General features: G+C 41.0%; 1 protein-coding gene across 2 annotated transcripts in view; it reads right to left on the minus strand.

Annotated features, from left to right (window-relative positions):
* The window catches only part of Hat1 (histone acetyltransferase 1), a 51718-nt gene that overhangs the window by 21083 nt on the left and 8483 nt on the right, over positions 1–22152 (minus strand). For both annotated transcript variants that reach the window (XM_070020918.1, XM_070020928.1), the window contains exons 3-4: positions 18184–18259; positions 16390–16510 (exon numbers count right to left, since the gene is read on the minus strand). In XM_070020918.1, coding sequence (XP_069877019.1) covers positions 16390–16510; positions 18184–18259 — 197 coding nt within the window. The remainder of the gene's footprint in view (positions 1–16389; positions 16511–18183; positions 18260–22152) is intronic.

A 22152-nucleotide genomic window follows, 5' to 3' on the forward strand; every position in this document is an offset into this window, starting at 1 on the left:
AAAAAAGGATAATGGAAGATTAATGACAAACAATTATAATAAGCAATTTTTTTGTGTGTATGTATGTGGGGAAGTGTGAAAGGTGCTGGGGCTTGAACTCAAGAGACTCGGTGTAATCTCTTAGCTCAAGGCTAGCACTCTACCAATTGAGCCACAGTTCCACTTCAAGCTTTTTGGTGGTTAATTGGAGATAAGAGTTTCTAGGATTTTCTTGCCTGAGCTGTCTGTGAACTGCAGTCCTTAGATCTCAGCCTCCTGAGTAGCCAGAATTACAGGTGTGGGCCACTGGCACCTGGTGAAAGTTAATTTTTGTGAACAGACTTTCTGTGTATATGAACTCTCTAAAATGTATGATTTTTTCATATTCCAAAACAATGCTACCTAGGTATGATAAATAAAAATTCAAATATTATATGTAGAAGTTTCATACCGAATACACACCCAAAATTTTGATTTTTCACTAAAATTATTTCTCAATTTTTTTCCATATTAAAAAATTATTTTCCAAATTATATTAAGTGAAGTAAGCCAGGCCCAAAGAAACATAGGTCCTATGGTTTCCCTTATTTGCAATATCTAGTATAGGTATGAGTCAAGTGGAAAAGGTCAGATAATGTGATGTTAGGAAAATGAACCCTTAAATATGTATTTTAATGTTTTCGTTTCTTTCATGCATGTGTTTCTAACGCATTTATAAGATTATTTCTTTGTTGCTTTGTATGTCCCTCCCCCACAGTGTAACCCCCGCTTTCACTATATTTGATGTCAGTATAACATGTGGAGGAGATGGGGACAAACAAGTCGTTTAAGGATTCAGGTGGACCTGTTGCAACAATGAGAAGTACAAAATGTCATGTCAAAACCAGCTTTACAATGTCGGTGTGTGGGGGGGGTATGATTGGGTGGGGGGGAGGGGGGAGGCTGGGAAGGGAGGTGAAGGGTAAACAAGGAGGAGGCTGCAATGCTTGGTAAGAAATGTATGCATTATCCTGCCCATGTAATTGTAACCCCTCTGTACAGTATGTTCTCAAATAAAATAAAATAAAATATTAAAAATAAAAATAAAAAAATAAAAAAAATTATTTTCCATATTAGTACCATTAATACTTAGGCAATGAATGGGGTTCTCTCATCTATCACTTCCAATTCATTTCAAACCCCAATAGCTCTACCTCCAAAGAGATCCAAATATCTCCTCTTAACACTGCAATGCTCTGGTCTTCTTTCTTTCACTTCTGTTTCCTACAATGCATTCTCTATATAGCAATGAGAATCATCTTTACTTTTGTGCCAGTCTTAAAGTTTGCAGGTCCTTGAACTCAGGGCCTGAGTGCTATCCCTAAGCTCTTTTGCTCAAGGCTGTGCTCTACCACTTGAGCCAGACCTCCACTTTCTGACTTTCTGATGGTTAATTTGAGATAGGAGTGTCAAGCAATGTCTTGTCTGGGTTGTCTTCAAGCCTGGATCTCAGATCTCAGATTCCTGGGTAGCTAAGATCACAAGCACAAGCCACCAGCACTTGCTCACAATCAGAAGCTGAGTGCCCATGGCTCACACCTGCAATCCTAACTTCTGAAGAGGCTGAGATCTGAGGATCACAAATCAAAGGCAGTCTAGGCAAGAAGTCTGTGAGACTTTCTAATTAACCACTAAAAAAGCCGGAAGTACTGCAAAAGAGCTCAGGGACATCAGTCAGGCCCTGAGTTTAAGCTCCATATCCCTATACACACAAAAAGGTAAAGTACATTTACATGACTTTCTTCTACCTGCTTAAAACTTTCCAAGGGGGCTGGGAAGGTGGCTTAGTGGTAGAGTGCTTGCCTTGCATGCATGAGGCCCTGAGTCTGACTCTGTACCATATACGCAGAAAAAGCCGGAATTTGTGCTACGGACTTATGACCTCTCAAGGAGGCCCCAAATGACTCTCGAGGCTTGCCCGGCTCTCCTCTGCTCTGCTCTGGCAGGCTTTCTCCTACTCCGTCCTCTACTCCCTTCAGAACTCCGGTTGTTTTCCCTTTACTCTCCTCACCTCAGGACTCCCGGTCTCTTCCAGTACCCTCCGGACTGTTTTCCTCTGGACTTCGGTCTCCTCCAGACTCCTCTCTCCTCCCTCCAGACTATTTTCCCCCTAATCTTCCCCAGCCCCCACCCTGGGCCTCAGAGCACATGCAGCCTATATATAGATAGGCTGAGCCCCTCCCCTACTAATGGTTTCAAATCGCCATTCATGCTCCTCCCCCAAGTTTGCCCCCTGTCCAATCCCTATAGGCAGCTTACCATGTGGGGTTCCATGCCCCACTCACCTCCAGTAGCACACCCCGCCCCCTTTCGGTGGTATGCCCCACCCCTTTCGGCGGTATGGCACGCCCCGGTGAGGCGGTGAAGTCAGCCTCTCAAGGCCCTGGGTTGTTACATTATGGCTTAAGTGGTACAGTGCTAGCCTTGAACAAAAGAAGCTCAAGGGCAGTGCCCAGGCTGCGAGTTCAAGCCCCAGGACTGGCAAAAACAAAAAAACAAAAATAAACAACAAAAAAACACCTTTCAAAGATTACCAACTACTCTTGCCTCTTACAAATACTGAAAACAAAACCCTAAGATCATACACAATCTAGCTGTGTCATCTGTTTAACCACTCCAGCAAAAATGTTTCTTAATAATAACCAAATTAAATGTTTATTATTTACCTAAGTTCTATTATTGTAGTATCTTTGTTTTATTTACCACTGCATCCCTGGCAACAAGAACACAGAACTGTGGAATGAACACTCTCACTGCTGAGATAGAAGAGGCAAGCCCATTACTCCTACATTCACTGACAATCTTATTTTTTTAATGGGGGGGGGGGAGAAGGGAGGTAACTTTTGCCTGAACACTATACAAATGATCTTTGACCATTACAAAAGATTGATTCCTGATAACTGACTACAGTACATCAAATGGGAAAAAAACTTTTTCAGAAATGGAGCAATTAGAAGCAAAGGTGAATACATAGTGATTTTCATTTCACATGGCATTTGAAAGATTTATCAATAACCAGGTCTATTGATTTGATCCTTTGGAAGAAATCAATTTAGCTCTATCAGCTCCAACTTGGGAAAAAAACCTGCATATGATAATGAGTTTTATATAATACAAAGAAGAACATTATTTGCCTCTTAAGAATTGTGAGCTGGATACTGGTGGCTTATGCCTGTAATCCTAGCTACTCAGGAGGCTGAGATCTGAGGATCACAGTTCAAAGCCAGCCTTGGGCACTTATCTTCAACTATACATGAAAATTCTAGAAGTGCAACTAGAGATCAATGGGTACAATGCTGGCCTTGAGCACAAAAGCTTAGGGACAACACCCAGGCCCTGAGTTCAATTCCTAGAACAGTCACAAATATAAAGATTTAAAAAAAATTTTTTTTAAAGAATATCTAGGGCTGGGAAGGTGGCTCAGTGGTAGAATGCTTGCCTTGCATGCATGAGGCCCTGGGTTTGATTCCTCAGCACCACATAAGCAGAAGAGGCCGAAAGTGGGACTGTGGCTCAAGTGGTAGAGTAGTAAGTAGCCTTGAGCTGAAGAACTGAAGGACAGCGCCCAGGCCCAGAGTTCAGGCCCCATGATGAAAAGGGGGGGGAGGTGGGAGGGGGGGAGGGAGGGAGGGAGAGAAGGGAGGGAAAAAGGAAAACTTAGTTGAGCTTGGGTCTGGAGATGTTAACTGTCTAGTGAAAAAAAAAAATTGAGGCTGGGTACTGGTGGCTCATACCTGTACACCTAGCAATGCAAGAAGTTAAAATCAGAGGATTGCAGTTCAAAGCCAGCCCAGGCAGGAAAATCCATTAGACTCTCCAATTAATAACCAAAAAGGTGGAATTAAAGCCATGGCATTTGTGGTAGAATGTAGCCTTGAACACAAAAGCTCAGGGACCATGCCTGGGCTCTGAGTTCAAGCCTCAGAACTGGCACAATAACAGTAAAAAAAAAATTGGCACAATAATAGTAAAAAAAAATTGTTTTTAAATTAAAAACTATGAAGACAACTTAAGACCTCTTTCATACTATGCACAAAATTCATGTTATACATAATTCCACCAAATTTACCAATATAATATGTATATCCACAGATGGTTTGTTAGAAGAACACCCCTCTCAAGGACTGTAGTAAATTTATGATCTAATAGCACAAAACATGGACAAGTAAAAAATATATATATAAACAACAGATATAAGTGATAAGCATAAGAGCACAAACCCATTTGTACACATTACATTCCTAAAACCTTTTTTTTTTTTTTTGCCAGTCCTGGGGCTTGAACTCAGGGCCTGGGTACTGTCCCTGAGCTTCTTTTGCCCAAGGCCAGCATTGTACCACTTGTGCTGAAGAACGTAAAAAAAAAAAATCATGTAAAGACAGCACCTAACAGCCATTTTTGCTTCTGTATGAATTGCTTTGTGCTAGATGATTGTATGGTTTTTGTATGATTTTTAACTGTGACTGGTTTTAGTTACTTAGTTGTGGAATGTCAGCCTGGGAGCCTAGAGTTGCTTAGTAAAAAGACTTCAAAGGGTTTACAGTCCTCAGAATCATCCCCAAAGCTGCAATGCCCTTCCCAGAGGCTGGGGCAGTAAGGCCCTAGGGAAGAAATATAATGTTTTAAGAAACCTAAGCAACTCCATTTTTGTTTAACACTCCATCTCAGTTCTGCGACTTGACTCGTGATCCATTTTAGCCCCAAATGCTAGGAATTTATGACAGAAAGCCATGCACAATTCTTGGAGCCATAGATGGCGTTTGCTTAAGGCAGGTGCTAGCCCCCAAGTGGTGTTGCCCCCCACCCACCTCGGACTGAGAGTTTCTAACCAACCCATTCTTCAGAGGCCGGGGCGAGACATGCCATGCATTCTGTTGGTCTGGGTGTGACTGGTAACCTTGGGTGTGAATAGTAACCTTTTTCTGGTCAAGTTATGGACCGAGGACATTTTTACTGTAAAGATCGACCAATCATTATTTGCCCAGTTTAGCTTGCTTTAAATGTAAATGTTAACCAATCATGTAATTTCTTATGTAAAAGTTCCTTAAAGTTGTTTGTTCAATACTATAAAAACGGCCCTGATTCTATGCTCAGGGCCTCTGAGCGTCACCAGTTACCGTGTATGCGGAGGACCAAGCTCGAGCTTGCAATAAACCGGCTCTTTGTTGCTTACATTGATCGTGGTCTCTGGTGGTCTTCTGGGGGTCCCCGAATTTCGGTATAACAGTGCCAGAGTGCTACTTCTGGCTTTTTCTGGTTTTTTTTTTTGGGGTCCGGTTGTGGGGCCTGTACTCTGGAGCTGGGTGCTGTCCCTCAGCTCTTCAGCTCAAGATTAGCGCTCTACCACTTGAGCCACAGCACCACTTCTGGCATTTTGCTTTTTGCTTATGTGGTGCTGAGGAATCGAACCCAGGGCCTCATGCATGCAAGACAAGCGCTCTACCACTGAGCCACCTTCCCAGACCTGGCTTTTTCTGTTAATGTGGTACTGAGGAATCGAACCCAGGGCTTCATGAATGCTAGGCAAACACACTTCCACTAAGCCACCTCCCCAGCCAATGTGAACGTATTTTAAGATTTTATAAATATGAATCAGTGACAAGATTGAACTTAATTTAAAAAATCAGTTGTGACTTGCTGATTCCTGTTAATGTCTTTAAATGAGGAATGTCCAGTAAAAGAACAAGTTTAAAATACGTAATTTTCTTAAGGCCTTCAAAGATTTATGAGGGCCTGTAAAATAAGATTCATCCCAGCCCAACATGCCTAAAGTCTCAACCATAACATAGTATAACATAAGCAGTCTAAATAAAGTCTTGCCTAAAATTATCAGCTCAAAACCAGAAACCTCATCACTTAAATTATGGGAATTCTAAGTGAGATTCTAGGTATGATATCTCGTATGGCAAAATTCTTTCTATCTGCGCACCTATAAAACTAGAAAATAAGTTAATACTTCTATATGACAATTGGTAAGGAAGAGAGAATAGCAGTTACAGATTTTCTCATCCCAAAAAGGAGAAAAATACAAAGAAAGGAGTCATTGGGCTTGGCTCCGGTGGTTCACGCCTGTAATTCTAGCAACTCAGGAGGCTGAGATCTGAGGATCGAGGTTCAAAAGCCAGCCTGGGAAAGAAAGTCCTTGAGAATCTTATCTTATACCACAGAAAATCAGAAGTGGAACTGTGGCTCAAGTGGTAGAGTGCTAGCCTGAGTAAAACAAGTTCAGGGACAGTGCCCAGACCCTGAGTTCAAGCCGTACAACCAACAAAAAACTTCACTGGTATCAAACAACTAAAAAAATTCCATTGGTGAAAATTCCATTAGCTTTCAAAGTCTGAGCAATAATTACAGCATGCAGCTCCACCCTCATTCATTCTCCCTTATTTGTTTAACCTTCTGTGTGTGTGCATGCATATGTAATATACCAGAATTGGGGTTTGAACTCAGGTGGTCTCACTTGGCTTTTTCACTCACAGCTAGTATTTTACCATTTGAAATACACCTCCAGTTTAGCATTTTGCTGGTTAGAGGTGGCTCAGTGGTAGAGTGCTTGCCTTGCATGCATGAGGCCCTGGGTTGGATTCCTCAGTATCACATAAGCAAAAAAAAAAAAAAAGTCAGAAGTGGCGCTGTGGCTCAAGTGGTAGAGTGCTAGCCTTGAGCTGAAGAGCTGAGGGACAGCGCCCAGGTCCAGAGTTCGGGCCCCACAACCGGACCCAAAAAAAAAAGAATCTCTAGAACTTTTCTGCCTAGGTTGGCTTAAAACTTCAACCCTCTGGGTCCCAGAGGCTAGGTGAGTCACCAGCACTGCTCTCCCACTTTTTTTGGGGGGGTGGGGTAGGGGGGAGTTGTATGGCTTGAACTTGCCCCCACCCCATTGTCCCTGAGCTCTTTTGCTGGAGGCTAGTGCTCCATTACTTTGAGCCACAGTTCTACTTCCGGTTTTCGGGTGATTAATTGGAGATAATCTTGAGGACTCCCAGGCTGGCTTTGAACCTTGATCCTCAGACCTCAGCCTCTTGAGTTACCAGGATTATGCCAGCCTTCTCTCCTTGTTTTGAAGGCACATGTTTATAACTAAGGAACTAGCTATGGAATGTGGAGAATTTATTGGCTTTTCTTCATTTTTCCCTCAGTCCTAGCTAGTCTGCTGTTTTGATTGTCAATACCACTCACAAATGTTATGAAGATCCTCCACAGATCTTCCTCAGATCTCTTATTTCTGACTTTGAACTTTTTTTTTTTGTCAGTTCTGGGGCCTAAACTCTGGGCCTGGGCGCTGTCCCCCATCTCTTCAGCTGTAGACCAGTGCTCTCTACCACTTGAGCCTCAGCTCCACTTCCAGCTTTTTCTGTTTATGTGGTGCTTAAGAATCAAACCCAGGGCCTCATGCATGCAAGGGAAACACTCTACCACTGAGCCGCCTTCCCAGCATGGGACTTTGAACTTTAAAAAGGCTCATAGTTACAAGTCTAATCTCTTTAGCACTAGCAAAGGTTATCCTGCCACACCTTGGCTTTTTCTCCAGAAGCAGTTAATCTCTGAATTTTAGTGTAGTTCACGATTTAGATGAAACTTTTTCAAATCCTGGACACTCTTTGCTTTAACAGTTCTTTCTTCAACTTATCCTTTTTATCTCCCATTTTACCATAAGCAAACAAATTAGGTCATACCTTCAATACTTTGTCTAGTATTCTCCTGAGCTAAACATCTAAATTCAGTGCTTTAAAGTTCTTCCTTCCAGGGCTAGGAAGGTGGCTCAGTGATAGAATGCTTGCTTGGCATGCATGAGGTTCTGGGTTCAATTCCTCAGCACCACATAAGCAGAAAAAGCCAGAAGTTGTGCTGTGGCTCAAGTGGTAGAGCGCTAGCCTTGAGCTGAAGAGCTGAGGGACAGTGTCCAGGCCCAGAGTTCAGGCCCATGACCGACAAAAAAGAAAAGAAAAAAGTTCTTCCTTCCACATTACTGCAAGACACAATTCAACTAGGTTTTCTGTTGATATATATAAGGCTCCCCTTTTCTCCAGTTCCAAAAACATGTTCCTTACTTTCTTCTGAGCACAACAGACGTATCTTTAAAGTTCCTATTTTTAAAAGCCTGGAGCCCGTGGCTCATTAGTATAATCCTAGTTACTCAGAAGGCTGGGATCTGAGGGTCTCAGCTCAAAGCCAACCCAAGCAGAAAAATCTGAGATTCCTGCACAAAAAGCAGGACTGGAAGTATAGCTCAAGTGGTGGCGTGCCAGCTCTAATAAAAAAAGGTGACTGAGAATGTGAGGCCTTGAGTTCAAGCATCAGTATTGACACACAAAAAATTTAACTGCTGCAGTTATTTAAATTCATTGTTATTTTAAAACCTGAAAGTTTCAAAGTACCTGAGGACTGTTCAACTGGGTACAGCATTGTCAAACATTTGAAAGAACCAAATTTAAGTAAAAATTTCTTATAGAGTAACAGATAAAATGGCACTTTAAATAATTGTATTTTTTATTAAAGTACATTTGGTATTCTAAAAAGATATGAAAAACTGAAATGAAGTTTCTGTTTTCATCAAAATTATGTTTGTTATATAAATATTCTATAATAGAGAGGGCAGCTCAGGAACACCCATGGTTTCTACTCTATAAATGGAAAGAATATGGTAACACAGGTGAGACTAGATTCTGAAGAGACAAAACAAGAACCAAAAACTATGAAAGAAGTGGTGAGGAGGTAAGAAACTGCTGACAAACAAATCTAGAAGAACAGCAAGGAGTTCAGACTTGATCCCTGTCTCCCTGACTGAGGGAGGAAAAACTGAAGACTGTTAATTCTATCTTGCTGCAGGAAAAGCCTACACCAGAGCAAGCCTTCACTCTAGTACAGAGATTTTTGAGGCAGCAACTACTTTGGTGTGGGAAGCTAGAGGTGGTGAAGTCAGTCATAAGAAGTAAAGACTGAGAGGCTGGGAATATGGCTTAGAGATAGAGTGCTTGCCTTGCATGCATGAAGCCCTGTGTTTGATTCCTCAGTACCACATAAACAGAAAAAGCTGGAAGTGGTGCTGTGGTTCAGTGGTAGAGTGCTAGCCTTGAGCAAAAGAAGCTCAGGAACAGTGCACAGGCCTGAGTTGAAGCCCCAGGACTGGCCAAAAAAAGAAAAAAGAAAAAAAGGTGAAGACAGGGAAGAGTTTATGTGTGACAGGGCCCTCTACAGAGAAGCTACATTGTCAGCTTAGATGCCAGGGGTGGCAGTTTTGATACCTGACAATGTCTAGTAATGGAAGGTTTTGATTCCCTGCCAAATCATACAGCAGAGAAGAGACATGGGTGTGGCAGCCCATGTGTCAGAATATATAGTTCAAAACCCCAGGGCAGAGGTGCCATTAGAGGCAGCTGGGACGGCTCTACCTTTCCCAGCTAGAAGAGAATCCCTTTGACTCTACCTTTCCCAGCCAGAAAATCCCTTCTCCTGAGACCAGAGAGAAATGGAGATTAGAGCCTGAGTTTACAACATGTTCACTGTTCAGGGACTGCTCCCTAACTCCAGGTGCTGACTGTTGAGTGGGAGAAAGCCCTCCCATTGAGACAGACCTCAACTACATGATTTCCAATCTCTGCACACTACAGTCTGTCTGTCTACAGAAAAAGCAGACACACAACATACCCAACAACTGAAAACTCATATTTTATTTTATTTAAGCCTGTTTTGTTGTGGTTTTGGTTTGTTTTGTAAATATAGGCCATTTAACTTTTTAGTTTTTACCTTTTAGGATAGGTTCATTTATTCCCTCCTGTTTCCTTTAGTTCTGCTTTTTCTTTCTTTCCTTTTCTCTGAAATCATCATGGCCAAATGACAACACCTAATTTCAGTTTTAAGTTTATTTTTTTTGTGTGCCAGCCCTTTTGTGTTCAGGGGACAGTACTCTAATACTTGAGCCATAGCTCCATTTTTGGCCTTTTTGGTGTTTACCTGGCAATTATGAGTCTCATGGACTTTCCTGCCAGTGCTGAGTTTGAACCAGGATTCTCAGAACTCAGCTTCCTGAGCAGCTAGAATTACAGGTGTGAGCCACTGGCACCTGTCTTAAATTTTAAATCTTATTTTCATATCCCTGACCCATTTATGCTTTTCTTCCACCTATAAGCAAAACTCCTCGATTGTATTTTCTTTTATCCCTGTTTCCCTATCCCTAATCTCTCGTTACCTACCCCCATCTTCTACAAAAATCAACTACAAATGGATCAAACGACTGAGTAAGACCTGAAACATTGAGAAATCTCTGGAAGTTATTATAGGTACAGTTAATTATTTTCTAAATAGGACCCCAATTACCAGAAAGCAGGAACAAGAACTGACAAATAGAATTACATCAAATTCAAATTAAAAATGTTTCTACAGTGTAAGAAACAATTACCAGAACCAAAAGACAACCCATAGATGGGAGAAAATCTTCAACAGCTATTCAACAGCTAAAGTATTAATATCCAAATACACAAAGAGCTAAAAACAGTCTAATAGAAAAAGAACAGCGCCCAAGCCCAGAGTTCAAGCCCCACAACCGACAAAAAAAAAAAAAAAAGAGAACAATCTAACCAATAAATAAGCAAACTGAGCAACCAGCTGTCAAAACAAGAAATATTCAAGATGTATTGTACTCATAAACTGACATGTTGAAATAATCCCTCTGCATAACTTTTTAAAGATATAATTGTTTTTAATTAGGAAAAAAATCTCATGATTAATGCATGAAGAAATGTTCCAACATCCTTAGCTATAATAGAAATGCAAGTTAAAACTATAGTAAGGTCCCATCTTATCCCAGTGAGGACAATCACCAAAAAAATAATAAATGCTGGTGAGAATTTACAGAAAAAGGAACCTTCACATCTAGTGTAACCACTACATTAAGTTTTGATCATATCATTATTAAACATATATTCAAAGGAGAGAGCTGAGTGCCGGTTGTTTACACTTGTAATCCTAGCTACTCAGGAGACTGAAATCTGAGAATCGCAGTTTAAGAAAGTCTAGGAGACTGGTTTCCTATAAACTACCGAAGAGCCAGAAGTGAAGCTGTAGCTCAAGTAGTAGAGCACTAGACTTGAGCAAAAGAAGCTCAGGGACAGCTTGAGTTCTAGCCCCAGGGCAGACAGAAAAAAGCAAAGCAAAGTAATCAATATACAAAAAAATTCAAGAATTTACCTGCAGCCAGGTGCCTGTAGCTCATACCAATTAATATTTAGGAGGCTAAGATCTGAGAGTCGTGGTTTGAAGCAACCCAGGTACACAAATCCAAGACTTACCTCCAATTAACCAGCAAAAAATTAAAACTAGGGGCATGGCAAGAATGAAAAAACCTGAGTGAGAGCATGAGGCCCTGAGTTCAAGCCCCAGTACTGGTGGCCCCAGACAAACACATGTGCACACACACAAATAAGAAATGTCCTCTTTACCTGCTTATATAACTGTAACCCCTCAGTATATCACCTTTATATCAATTTAAAAAAAAAAAGCAAGGTTTCATGTTAGCATTTAGACGTATAGCCAATAAAACACCCAACTGCTTGATAAACTAGCATGTCAGCAACATGGGAGGGGGGGGGGGGGCTTGAACTCTGGGCCTGGGCGCTGTCCCTCAGCTCTTCAGCTAGCACTCTACCACTTCAGCCACAGCGCCACTTCAGGCTTTTTTCTTTTTGCTTATGTGGTGCTGAGGAATCGAACCCAGGGCCTCATGCATGTAAGGTAAGCGCTCTACCACTGAGCCACCTTCCCAGCCCCTGTCCCTCAGCTCTTCTGCTCAAGGCTAGAGCTCTACCACTTGACACAGTGCCACTTTCAGTTTCCTGGTGGTTTATTGGAGATACGAGTCTCAGGAACTTTACTGCCCAGGCTGGCTTTGAACCGCGATCCTTAGATCTCAGCCTCCTGAGTAGCTAGGATTACAGGTGTGAGCCACCGGCCCCCTGCTCAAAGCAGGCTTTTTGAAAAACTTAGAAAATAGAACCTGTTATAAGTATTGCCTATTTATAGTTATCTAATGCACATTAGAATAATACCTTACAAAAAAACTTGACTCTAATGCCAGCATAAAAGGTGACTAACTCTTGAAAGCATCATCTCTCATAAATGTCAACATTGCCAGTTTTTGCTATTTTCCTTAGCCCTGTAATAGATCACTTTGTTTAGACCACTGAAGCAATTTGTCTTGAAGGTCCATAAGGTATGGAACTCATTGGTTCCCAAACTCTGCAATCATATTTACATAGCAAATGTCCATCTCTGGTGGCAGAGAAGCCTGACACAGGCAGACGCTGCACATTTCACAAGTTGTGTGAGCAAACACTCATTGAGGCATGGCAGTGGAATTTTATTCTCCTCTTTTAGCTTCTGTTCATGTGTTTGCTAAACATGTATAGTTGAATCTATATAAGCTAAGTTCAACTCTTTAGCATCTGAAACTCTATTTTCACACTCTTTTTTTTTTTTTTTTTTTTGTCGGTCGTGGGGCTTGAACTCTGGGCCTGGACGCTGTCCCTCAGCTCTTCAGCTCAAGGCGAGCGCTCTACCACTTGAGCTACAGCGCCACTTCCGGTTTTCTGGTGGTTTATTGGAGATAGGAGTCTCACGGTCTCTCCTGCCCGGGCTGGCTTTGAACCACGATCCTCAGATCTCAGCCTCCTGAGTAGCTAGGATTACAGGCGTGAGCCACCGGCGCCCGGCTTATTTTCACACTCTTGTATGTATTTTTTGTTGAAAGTCACTAACCAAAAAAAAAAAAAAAAAGAAAAATATCTGCATACTCATGTCAACTGCAGCACTGTTTACAACAGGTAAACAATGAAATCAGAAAAGGTTTTAAAACAACAAATGAATGGATAAAGAAGATATGGTGTGTGTATTCATACATACATACATACATATGTAATGGAAAATTACAGGCTTAAAGAAAAATGAAATCATGTCATTTGCAGGAAATGGATGTGTTGGGGAGCATTATGTTGAGTAAGATGAGCTAAGCTCAAAAAGCTAATACTGTATTCTCATTCTTAAATGTTAAAGGTAAAAGATACATATACTCATGGACATAGATCTCACACACACACACAAACATACACACACTTATATACAAACACACAAAAAAATATAATTCTAACTATGGGTCTGTGGGAGAATGAAGAGAAGAAAGAAGTGATAAAGAAAGATGAAGGATAAATAACTTTGAAATATGGTATAAATGTATAAATATGAATAAGGAACCTCAATGAGCAATAGTGTTTTGCGAGGGCAGGGGAAGGGAAAGCAATAGAATGGATTATTCTAAACAAAATGTAATGTATGCAAATGTGAAATGTCTGTAAAAGTAATATATAAAAGAAAAAATGATGACAGAAAAATAAAATAGGCTCAGATGGGATAGTAGGTACCAACAGAAGAGGAAAGGACTAAAAAAGAGAATAAACAGGAATGGATATAGTCTATGTAGTTTATTTACAACAAAACAACTGGGCTGGGAAGGTGGCTCAGTGGTAGAGTGCTTGCCTTGCATGCATGAGGCCCTGGGTTCGATTCCTCAGTACCACATAAGCAGAAAAAAAATTTAAAAAAAAAACTGGAAGTGGCGCCATGGTTCTATGGTAGAGTGCTAGCCTTGAGCTGAAGAGCTGAAGGACAGCGCCCAGGCCCAGAGTTCAGGCCCCACGACCGGACCCAAGAAAACAAAACAACTAAACCTAGTAAGACTATTTTAAGGGGAGGAAAAGGAGAACAATGGTAGGGTGGGAGCATGGAAGGGTTTGATTTCATGTGTGGAAATGTCACGATGAACTCTCTTTGTACAACTTATGTCATATGCTAATAACAAAAAGAAAACAAACATCAAAAAGAATATAAGGTTTCAGGCTGGGAATGTGGCTTAGTGGTAGAGTGCTTGCCTAGCATGCATGAAGCTGGGTTCAATGCCTCAGTACCACATAAACAGAAAAGGCTGGAAGTGGTGCTATACCTCAAGTAGTAGAGTCCTCGCCTTGAGCAAAAGCAGCTCAGGAACAGTGCCCAAGCCCTAAGTTCAAACCCCAGGACTAGCAAAAAAAAAAAAAAAGAATATGTTTCTTCCTCAGTACCACATAAACAGAAAAGGCTGGAAGTGGTGCTATACCTCAAGTAGTAGAGTGCTCACCTTGAGCAAAAGCAGCTCAGGGACAGTGCCCAAGCCTTAAGTTCAAGCCCCAGGACTGGCAAAAAAAAAAAAAAGAATATGTTTCCCACATTCCTAACTGCAATTCCAAGTTCTACTCTGCCTTGTCTTTAATGCTTACATTTCTATCAAGTCTATTCAAGGCAACACATTTTTCTATCACTCACCTGAAAATTCTGTGTACATTACACATTTCCAGAGTTATTTCTAGATTTTTAGTTATGTGTGACAAGTAGCACCCTTACTACCTAGTATGAAAATCTATACTTTTTCCTCTGACTACTGTAACAAATTATCCCAAACTTGGTAACTTAAAGACATTTATTCTCTCTCAATTTGGAGGCATTCTACCATGACAATTTTTCTTTCTTTTTGTCTGAAGTGCTAGACATTTGAACTCAGGGCCTCATGCTTGCTAGGCAGGCAATCCTACCACTTGAACCAAACATGCAGACCTTGTCAGCAAAGTCTAAAGTCAGGACCACTGGGTCATATATAATTAGGGATCTACTTCTCTTTGGAGGCTCTAGATTCTTTTCTTAACTGCAAAAAGCCTTTCAGTTGTTTTTGGGGGGAGAAGGTAACACAAGGTTGTTATATAGACCACTCTGGTCTTTGATTCTCAATCTATGTTCACGCTGCCAAGCCTGAAATTACAGTACACCTGTACCCTTGGTTATTTATTTCAGCTTCTAATGGCTAGGTATTATTTGGCTTGTGGCCACATCACTTTACCACTATGGTCACACTGCATTCTCCTTTTCTGTCATCATATTTCCTTTTACCTCTTTTTCAAAAAGATACATTTAGGGCCTACCAGATATTCTAAAATAGTATTAATCATATCTACTGTGAGTTTTTTTTGCTATGAAGTAGTACTAATGTAGGTTCCAGAGACTAAGAGATATGCTTTGAGAGGCCATTAAGCTACCACAGATGTGTGTGTGTCCGTGTGTGTGTCCGTGTGTGTGTGTCCGTGTCTGTGTGTGTGTGTCCGTGTCCGTGTGTGTGTGTCCGTGTCCGTGTGTGTGTGTCCGTGTGTGTGTGTCCGTGTGTGTGTGTGTGTGTGTGTGTGTGTGTGTGTGTGTCCTAGAGCTTGAACTCAGAGCATGGGTACTGTTCCTGTGCTTTATTCACTCAAAACTAGTTTTTTACCATTTGAGCCAAAGCTTCACCTCCAGCTTTTCTCTCTCTTTTTTTTTTTGGTGGTTAATGAGAGATGGAAGTCTCATGGACTTGCCTACCCAGACTGGCTTTGAACTGTGAGCCTTAGAGATCTTAGCTTCCTGAGTAGCTAGCATTACAGGTATGAGCCTCCAACACCTGGCTGCACACTTTTTTGTTGTTGGTGGTAGTTGTGGGGCTTGAACTCTGGGCCTGGGCGCTGTCCCTCAGCTCTTCAGCTCAAGGCCAGGGCTCTACCACTTGAGCCACAGTGCCATTTTCAGCTTTTTCTGTTTATGTGGTGCTGAGGAATCAAACCCAGGGCCTCATGCATGCAAGGCAAGCACTCTACCACTGAGCCACCTTCCAAAGTCCTACATTTTTTTTAATGTCTCATCATTTGCCTCCTTTTGAAACACTTTTCAAATAGTTTTATAATAATCTTAATTACCAATTTTCATAAAGAAGTATGTTAGAAAAATGTTATAGAATTAGAAATGCAGCAAAATAAATCTAAAGAATCTAATAAAATGGCATGAAGATATGTGCCTATCATCCTACCACTTAGGAAGAGAGATAGGAGGAACCAGAGTTTATGGTCAGACTGGGGCTACATAGCAAGATATGGTCTCAGAAAAAAGACAGAAAAGAAAAATTAAGTGTCAAATTTAGGTATTTCCCTCTGTCGTTGTAGGGAAGAATTTCCCTGTCCACTACATTTATTTACAAAAGCTAGGAAATAAACCTCTCATCATAAAAGTGAAGGTTTAATAGAAAAAGTCCACCTAGGAAATGTATATGCTAAAGACCATATTCATGTTAGACAACCTACAGGATTAGACTATTTATACAGGGAAGTAAATATTTCCATAACTAAAAACTGAATATGTGATTTAAAAACTTTTGTATTAGTTTTTCCTTCCTCAAACATTAAAACTTTAAAATGTCTCAAACTCAACTGGAAAACAGTTTAAAATAAATGTATTTCTGAAAAAAAAATAAAATAAATGTATTTCTGTTCTTACCTCCACACAATCAAAATTTTCATCAACTTTAGATGCATATTCAACACGGAACATTGTTGACAGGCTACCAGCAATATAGTATAACAAGATCTTGAGACCCTTGTAGCCAAAAGCAGTTTCACTGAAATGAAAAAACAAAAGTCACTAATAAAAAAGTATTACCCGCTGGGCTGTGGTGGCTTATGCCTGTAAGCCTAACAACTCAGGAGGCTGAGATCTAAGGATTGTGGTTCAAAGTCAGCCCGAGCAGGAAAGGCCATGAGACTGGCACTGTGGCTCAAGTGGTAGAGTGCTAGCCTTGAGCCTTGAGCTGAAGACACTGGGGAGCCTCATAGACAGTTTTAATTTAATTTTGTTTTGTGTGCCAGTCCTGGGGCCTGGACTTGGGGCCTGAAGGCTATCTTTGAGCTTTTTTGCTCAAGGCTAGTACTCTACCATTTGAGTCACAGCTCCACTTCCAGCTTTTTGGTAAGTTGTAAGAAATTTCCCTGTGTCAGTGGTTCATGCCTATAATCCTAGCTACTCAAGAGGCTGAGATTTTAGGATTGAGGTTCAAAGCCAGCCCAGGCAGGAAAGTCCCAATTAATAACAACAACAAAAAGCTGTAAATAAAGCTGTGGCTCAAGTGGCAGAGCACAAGCCTTGAGCAAAATAGATAATTGACAGTAGCCAGGCTGAGTTCAAGACCCACTCCCAACACAGGGGGGAAAAAAAAAAAAGGAAGGGAAGTCCAGGTAATAGTATTTGTTGTGCTATCCTAATTTTCTATAATCAGAATTTTTTAAAATCAGAATAAAAAGAAAATACTATTTTAATAATACAATGAAGGTACAGGAAATCAAAGAAAGTGCTGAATACTCAGGAAGGTATCTTTAGAGTTGTTTCTTAATTTAATCTGATAAGAAATGTTCTCATTATATTGCCCATGTAATTGTAACCCCTCTGTACAGTATTTTCACAATTAAAAAAAATAGAAGTAATTTTAACAAAGTAGAAAAAAAATAAGACAAAAAGCAAGTATGGACTTTAAAACCGGGTTGTCTGAATTTTAATGCTAACCATTCATATGTCCTCTGGCAATTCCAACAATGTACAATGTAGTAAATAATCCCACAGCTAACATGGCTATCAGAATTAAATAAAACAATGTGTTTACTGCTCTAAGATGTTAGGTATTATGTAGACTGCTGTCATCTATCTATCTATCTATTATATTCTAATATAGATTTTAAAATCTATATTAGAATATATACATAAAAAGATATAAAAATATATAAAAAATATACATAAAAAAGAACAGTAAAGAAAATAAAATGAGGGGCTGGGAAGGTAGCTCAGTGGTAGAGTGCTTGCCTTGCATGCATGAGGCCCTAGGTTTGATTCCTCAGCACCACTTAAGCAGAAAAAAACAGAAAACCGGAAGTGGGTGTTGTGGCTCAAGTGGTAGAGCACTAGCCTTGAGCTGTACAGCTGAGGGACAGCGCCCAGGTCTAGACTTCAAGCTCCACAACCGACAAAAAAAAAAAAAAGAAAGAAAATGATTTCCGAATTTTAAAGAAGAATGGAGGGCTGAGAAGGTGGCTCAGTGGTAGAGCACTTGCCTTGCATGCATGAGGCCCTGGGTTCAATTCTAGCCTTGAGCTGAAGAGCTGAGCTGAAGAGCAGGGACAGCACCCAGGCCCAGAGTTCAGGCCCCACGACTGACAAAAAGAAAAAGAAAAAAAAAAAAAAAGAAGAATGGAAAATTTTCTTATTGCTATACTCATTTGTCAAGTACTTTACTAAGTTACTTACTCATCCCCAAAGAGTTGATGGGTATACTCAGGAAAGAAAGTTCTAATGTCATTCTCAAGATCTTCAGGAAAACGAACTGTTTAAAAGAATTAAAAATACAGCAATATGAGATAAGCATTTCTACATTAAGAATTTTACTATAGAATACAGCAAACATTTTTCCTACTTAAAATATCACTTCATTACATGATTTATACTAGATTCTCATGAGCGTAGAAAACAATGAAAATTATTAACTTTGAAAATTTCAACATCAACATCTTGTAATTCTAGAATTATAAGTCTAGGAATGATACAAACACTTTTTATTTAGTTTTTATTGTTCTGTATGTTTAAATGCAATTCAGAGTAAGAAGAAATATAAAAATCTATGACATCTGGAGGGAATAAAGCTATGAATCATATGAAGTCAGAATGTTAAAAGAAATATTCTGAGAACAGTTATATGCTGAATTTGATGAACTCACTATCATTCACTATAATGAAGTAACTAGCATTATTTTCTTCTTTTTTTGTAGTACTGGGGTTTGAACTCAAGGTCTTGTACTTTGGTAGGTACTCTATCACTTGAGCTATACTCACAATCTTCTTGCTCTCGTCATTTTCCAGCTAGGGTCTCACTAACTTTTTGCCTGCATTGCCCTTGAACTGTGATCCTCTCAAGGATCTGCCTTGAATTTGTCTCCCAAATAGCTAGAATTACAGACATGTTCTACTATAACCAACCCACATCATTTTGTTTTTTGACTGCTAGATGCCACTAATGCTGTTGCGTTGCCACCCATTCACAGCTCCACTGGAAACAACATTGTATGGGGCTAGGGATATAATTCAGTGTAGAGTGCTTGCCTAGTACAAGTAGTCCCTAAGTTCAAACACAACAATGTAAACAAATAAATTTAAAATGCTACAATGATGTCAGGTGCTGGTGGCTCATACCTGTAATCCTAGCTACTCAGAAGGATGTAAAAGCTAGAAGTGAAACTGTAGCTCAAGTGATACAGTGCTAGCCCTGAGCAAAAACAGTTCAAGTCCCATAACTGGCACACACAAAAAAAGCTACAATGACATCCTTATATACATTTTGCTGTATTTGTATACTTGGTAGTAGAAAAACCAGCTTACTGAAATATTTTTCAAAAAGAATAAGCGAGCTGGGCACTGTTGGCTCACACCTAGCTCATACTGAGATCTAAGTACTATAGTTCAAAGCTAACCTGGGCAGGAAAGTCCATGAGACTCTATCTCTAATAAACTACAAAAAAAAAAAAAGAAGAGGAGAAGAAGAAGAAAAAGGAGGAGGAGAAGGAAGAAAGAAGAAGAAGAAGAAGAAAGAAGCAGCAGCAGCAGCAGGGAGAGGGAGGAGGAGGAGGAGGAGGAGGAGGGGGAGGAGGAGGGGGAGGAGGAGGGGGAAGAGGAAGAGGGGGAGGGGGAGAGGGAAGGGGAGGGGGAGGGGAGGAGGAGGAGGAGGAGGGGGGGAGGAGGAGGGGAGGGGGAGGGAGGGAGGAGGAGGAGGAGGGGGAGGAGGAGGAGGAGGGGGGGGAGGAGGAGGAGGGGGGGGGGGAGGAGGAGGAGGGGGAGGGGGAAGGAGGAGGGGGGAGGGGGGAGGAGGAGGAGGAGGAGGAGGAGGGGGAGGAGGAGGAGGGGGAGGAGGGGGAGGGAGAGGAGGAGGGGGAGGAGGAGGAGGGGGAGGAGGAGGAGGGGGAGGAGGAAAGCCAGAAGGGGAACTGTGGCTTAAGTGGTAAAGTGCTAACCTTGAGCAAAAGCAGCTCAGGAACAGTGCCCAGACCTTGAGTTCAAGCACACACACACACACACACACACATGAGTATATAAGTGTTTTTAAATATTTCTGACAGCAGCTATATCAACAGCTTTGTAACCTAAAGGCCTGTGAATAGTATATTCTCAATTTTGATTTCTACAAATATAAGATAGAGATGGGTTTTTTTGTTACTTTTATTTGTATTTATGAGAACTGATATTACCATTTTCCTGATACAATTTAACTTATGATAAACAAAAACTTTTATCAAAAAAGCTCATAACATGGCTGCAGCTACACATAACTCAAATAGTGCTTTTCTAACATAATCTTTGAAAACATGGTTATGAAAGTTAAGGCAAAACTACAGTTATAAAAGTAAAAAGAATTGTTGGTGGGAGTGTAAACTTGTTCAACCACTTTGGAAACTAGTGTGGAGGTTCCTCAAAAGACTCCACATAGAGCTCCCCTATGACCCAGCAATACCACTTTTGGGCATTTACCCAAATGTTTACAAACAAGACCACACTAAAGCTACCAGCGCAACTATGTTTATTGCAGCATTATTTACTAAAGCTAAGATATGGAACCAACCCAGATGCCCCTCAACAGATGAATGGATCAAGAAAATGTGGTATATATACACAATGGAATTCTATGCCTCCATCAGAAGAATGACATTGCCCCATTTGTTAGGAAATGGAAAGACTTGGAAAAAATTATATTAAGTGAAGTAAGCCAAGAAACATAGGTTCCATGGTTTCCCTTATTTGCAATATCTAGTATATGTATGAGTCAAGCAGAAAAGGTCAGATAAGGTGATGTTAGGAAAACGAACGCTAAGATATGTATTTAAATGGTTTTTTTCTTTCATGCATTTGTTTCTAACGCATTTATAAGATTATTGCTTTGTTGCTTTGTATGTCCCTCCCCCACAGTATAACCCCTGCTTTCACTGTATTTGATGTCAGTATAATTTGTGGAGGGGAAGGGGAAAAACAAGTCGTTTAAATAAGGATACAGGTGGACCCGTTGCAACAATGAGAAGTACAAGTTGTTATGTTGAAAACGAACTTTACAACTTTGGTGGGGGGGGAGAGGATTGGGTGGGGGGGCGGGGGGAGGCTGGGAAGGGATGGGAAGGGGAAACAAAGGAAGAGGCTACAATGCTTGATAAGAAATGTACTCATTAGGGGCTGGGAAGGTGGCTAGGTGGTAGAGCGCTTGCCTTGCATGCCTGAGGCCCTGGGTTCAATTCCTCAGCACCACATAAGCAAAAAAGAAAAAAAGCCACAAGTGGCACTGTGGCTCAAGAGGTAGACCGCTGGCCTTGAGCTGAAGAGCTGAGGGACAGCACCCAGGCCCAGAGTTCAGGCCTCACAATCAGACACACCCCCCCCGAAAGAAAGAAATGTACTCATTATCTTGCCCATGTAATTGTAACCCCTCTGTACAGTATTTTCACAAAAAATTAAAAAAAGTAAAGATTAAAAACTGTAAAACTGTTCCAGTCTACAGGAGATGATAAAGGAGATAACCATAAACAACTGCAAACCATGATTTTAATTTAGGGACTGCCAAGAGCTGGAGGGTAAGGTAAATGAATATTTACTACTTATCTGGTACTGTTTTAGAAATAGTAGTGTTGGGCCGGGCGCTGGTGGCTCACGCCTGTAATCCTAGCTACTCAGGAGGCTGAGATCTGAGGATCGTGGTTCAAAGCCAGCCCAGGCAGGAGATACCGTGAGACTCCTATCTCCAATAAACCACCAGAAAACCGGAAGTGGCGCTGTAGCTCAAGTGGTAGAGCGCTCGCCTTGAGCTGAAGAGCTGAGGGACAGCGCCCAGGCCCAGAGTTCAAGCCCCACGGCCGACAAAAAAAAAAAAAAAAAAGAAATAGTAGTGTTGGGAAATGGGAAGGTGGCTCAGTGATAGAGTGCTTGCCTTGCATGCATGAGGCCCTGGGTTTGATTCCTCAGCACCACATAAGCAGAAAAAGCCGGAGGTGGTACTGTGGCTCAAGTGGTAGAGCACTAGCCTTAAGCTGAAGAGCTGAGGGACAGTGCCCAGGCCCAGAGTTCAGGCTCAAGGACCCACCAAAAAAACAAAAAAAACAGTAGTGTTGGTAGCACACTATAAAAGCTATTAGCTACCTAATTATAGACTTGAAAACTGATAAAAATGAGCTGTATGCCAGTGGTTCA

This window comes from Dipodomys merriami, unplaced genomic scaffold (assembly GCF_024711535.1).
Source record: "Dipodomys merriami isolate MVZ:Mamm:240054 unplaced genomic scaffold, mDipMer1.0.p SCAF_1, whole genome shotgun sequence".
Lineage (NCBI taxonomy): Eukaryota > Metazoa > Chordata > Mammalia > Rodentia > Heteromyidae > Dipodomys > Dipodomys merriami.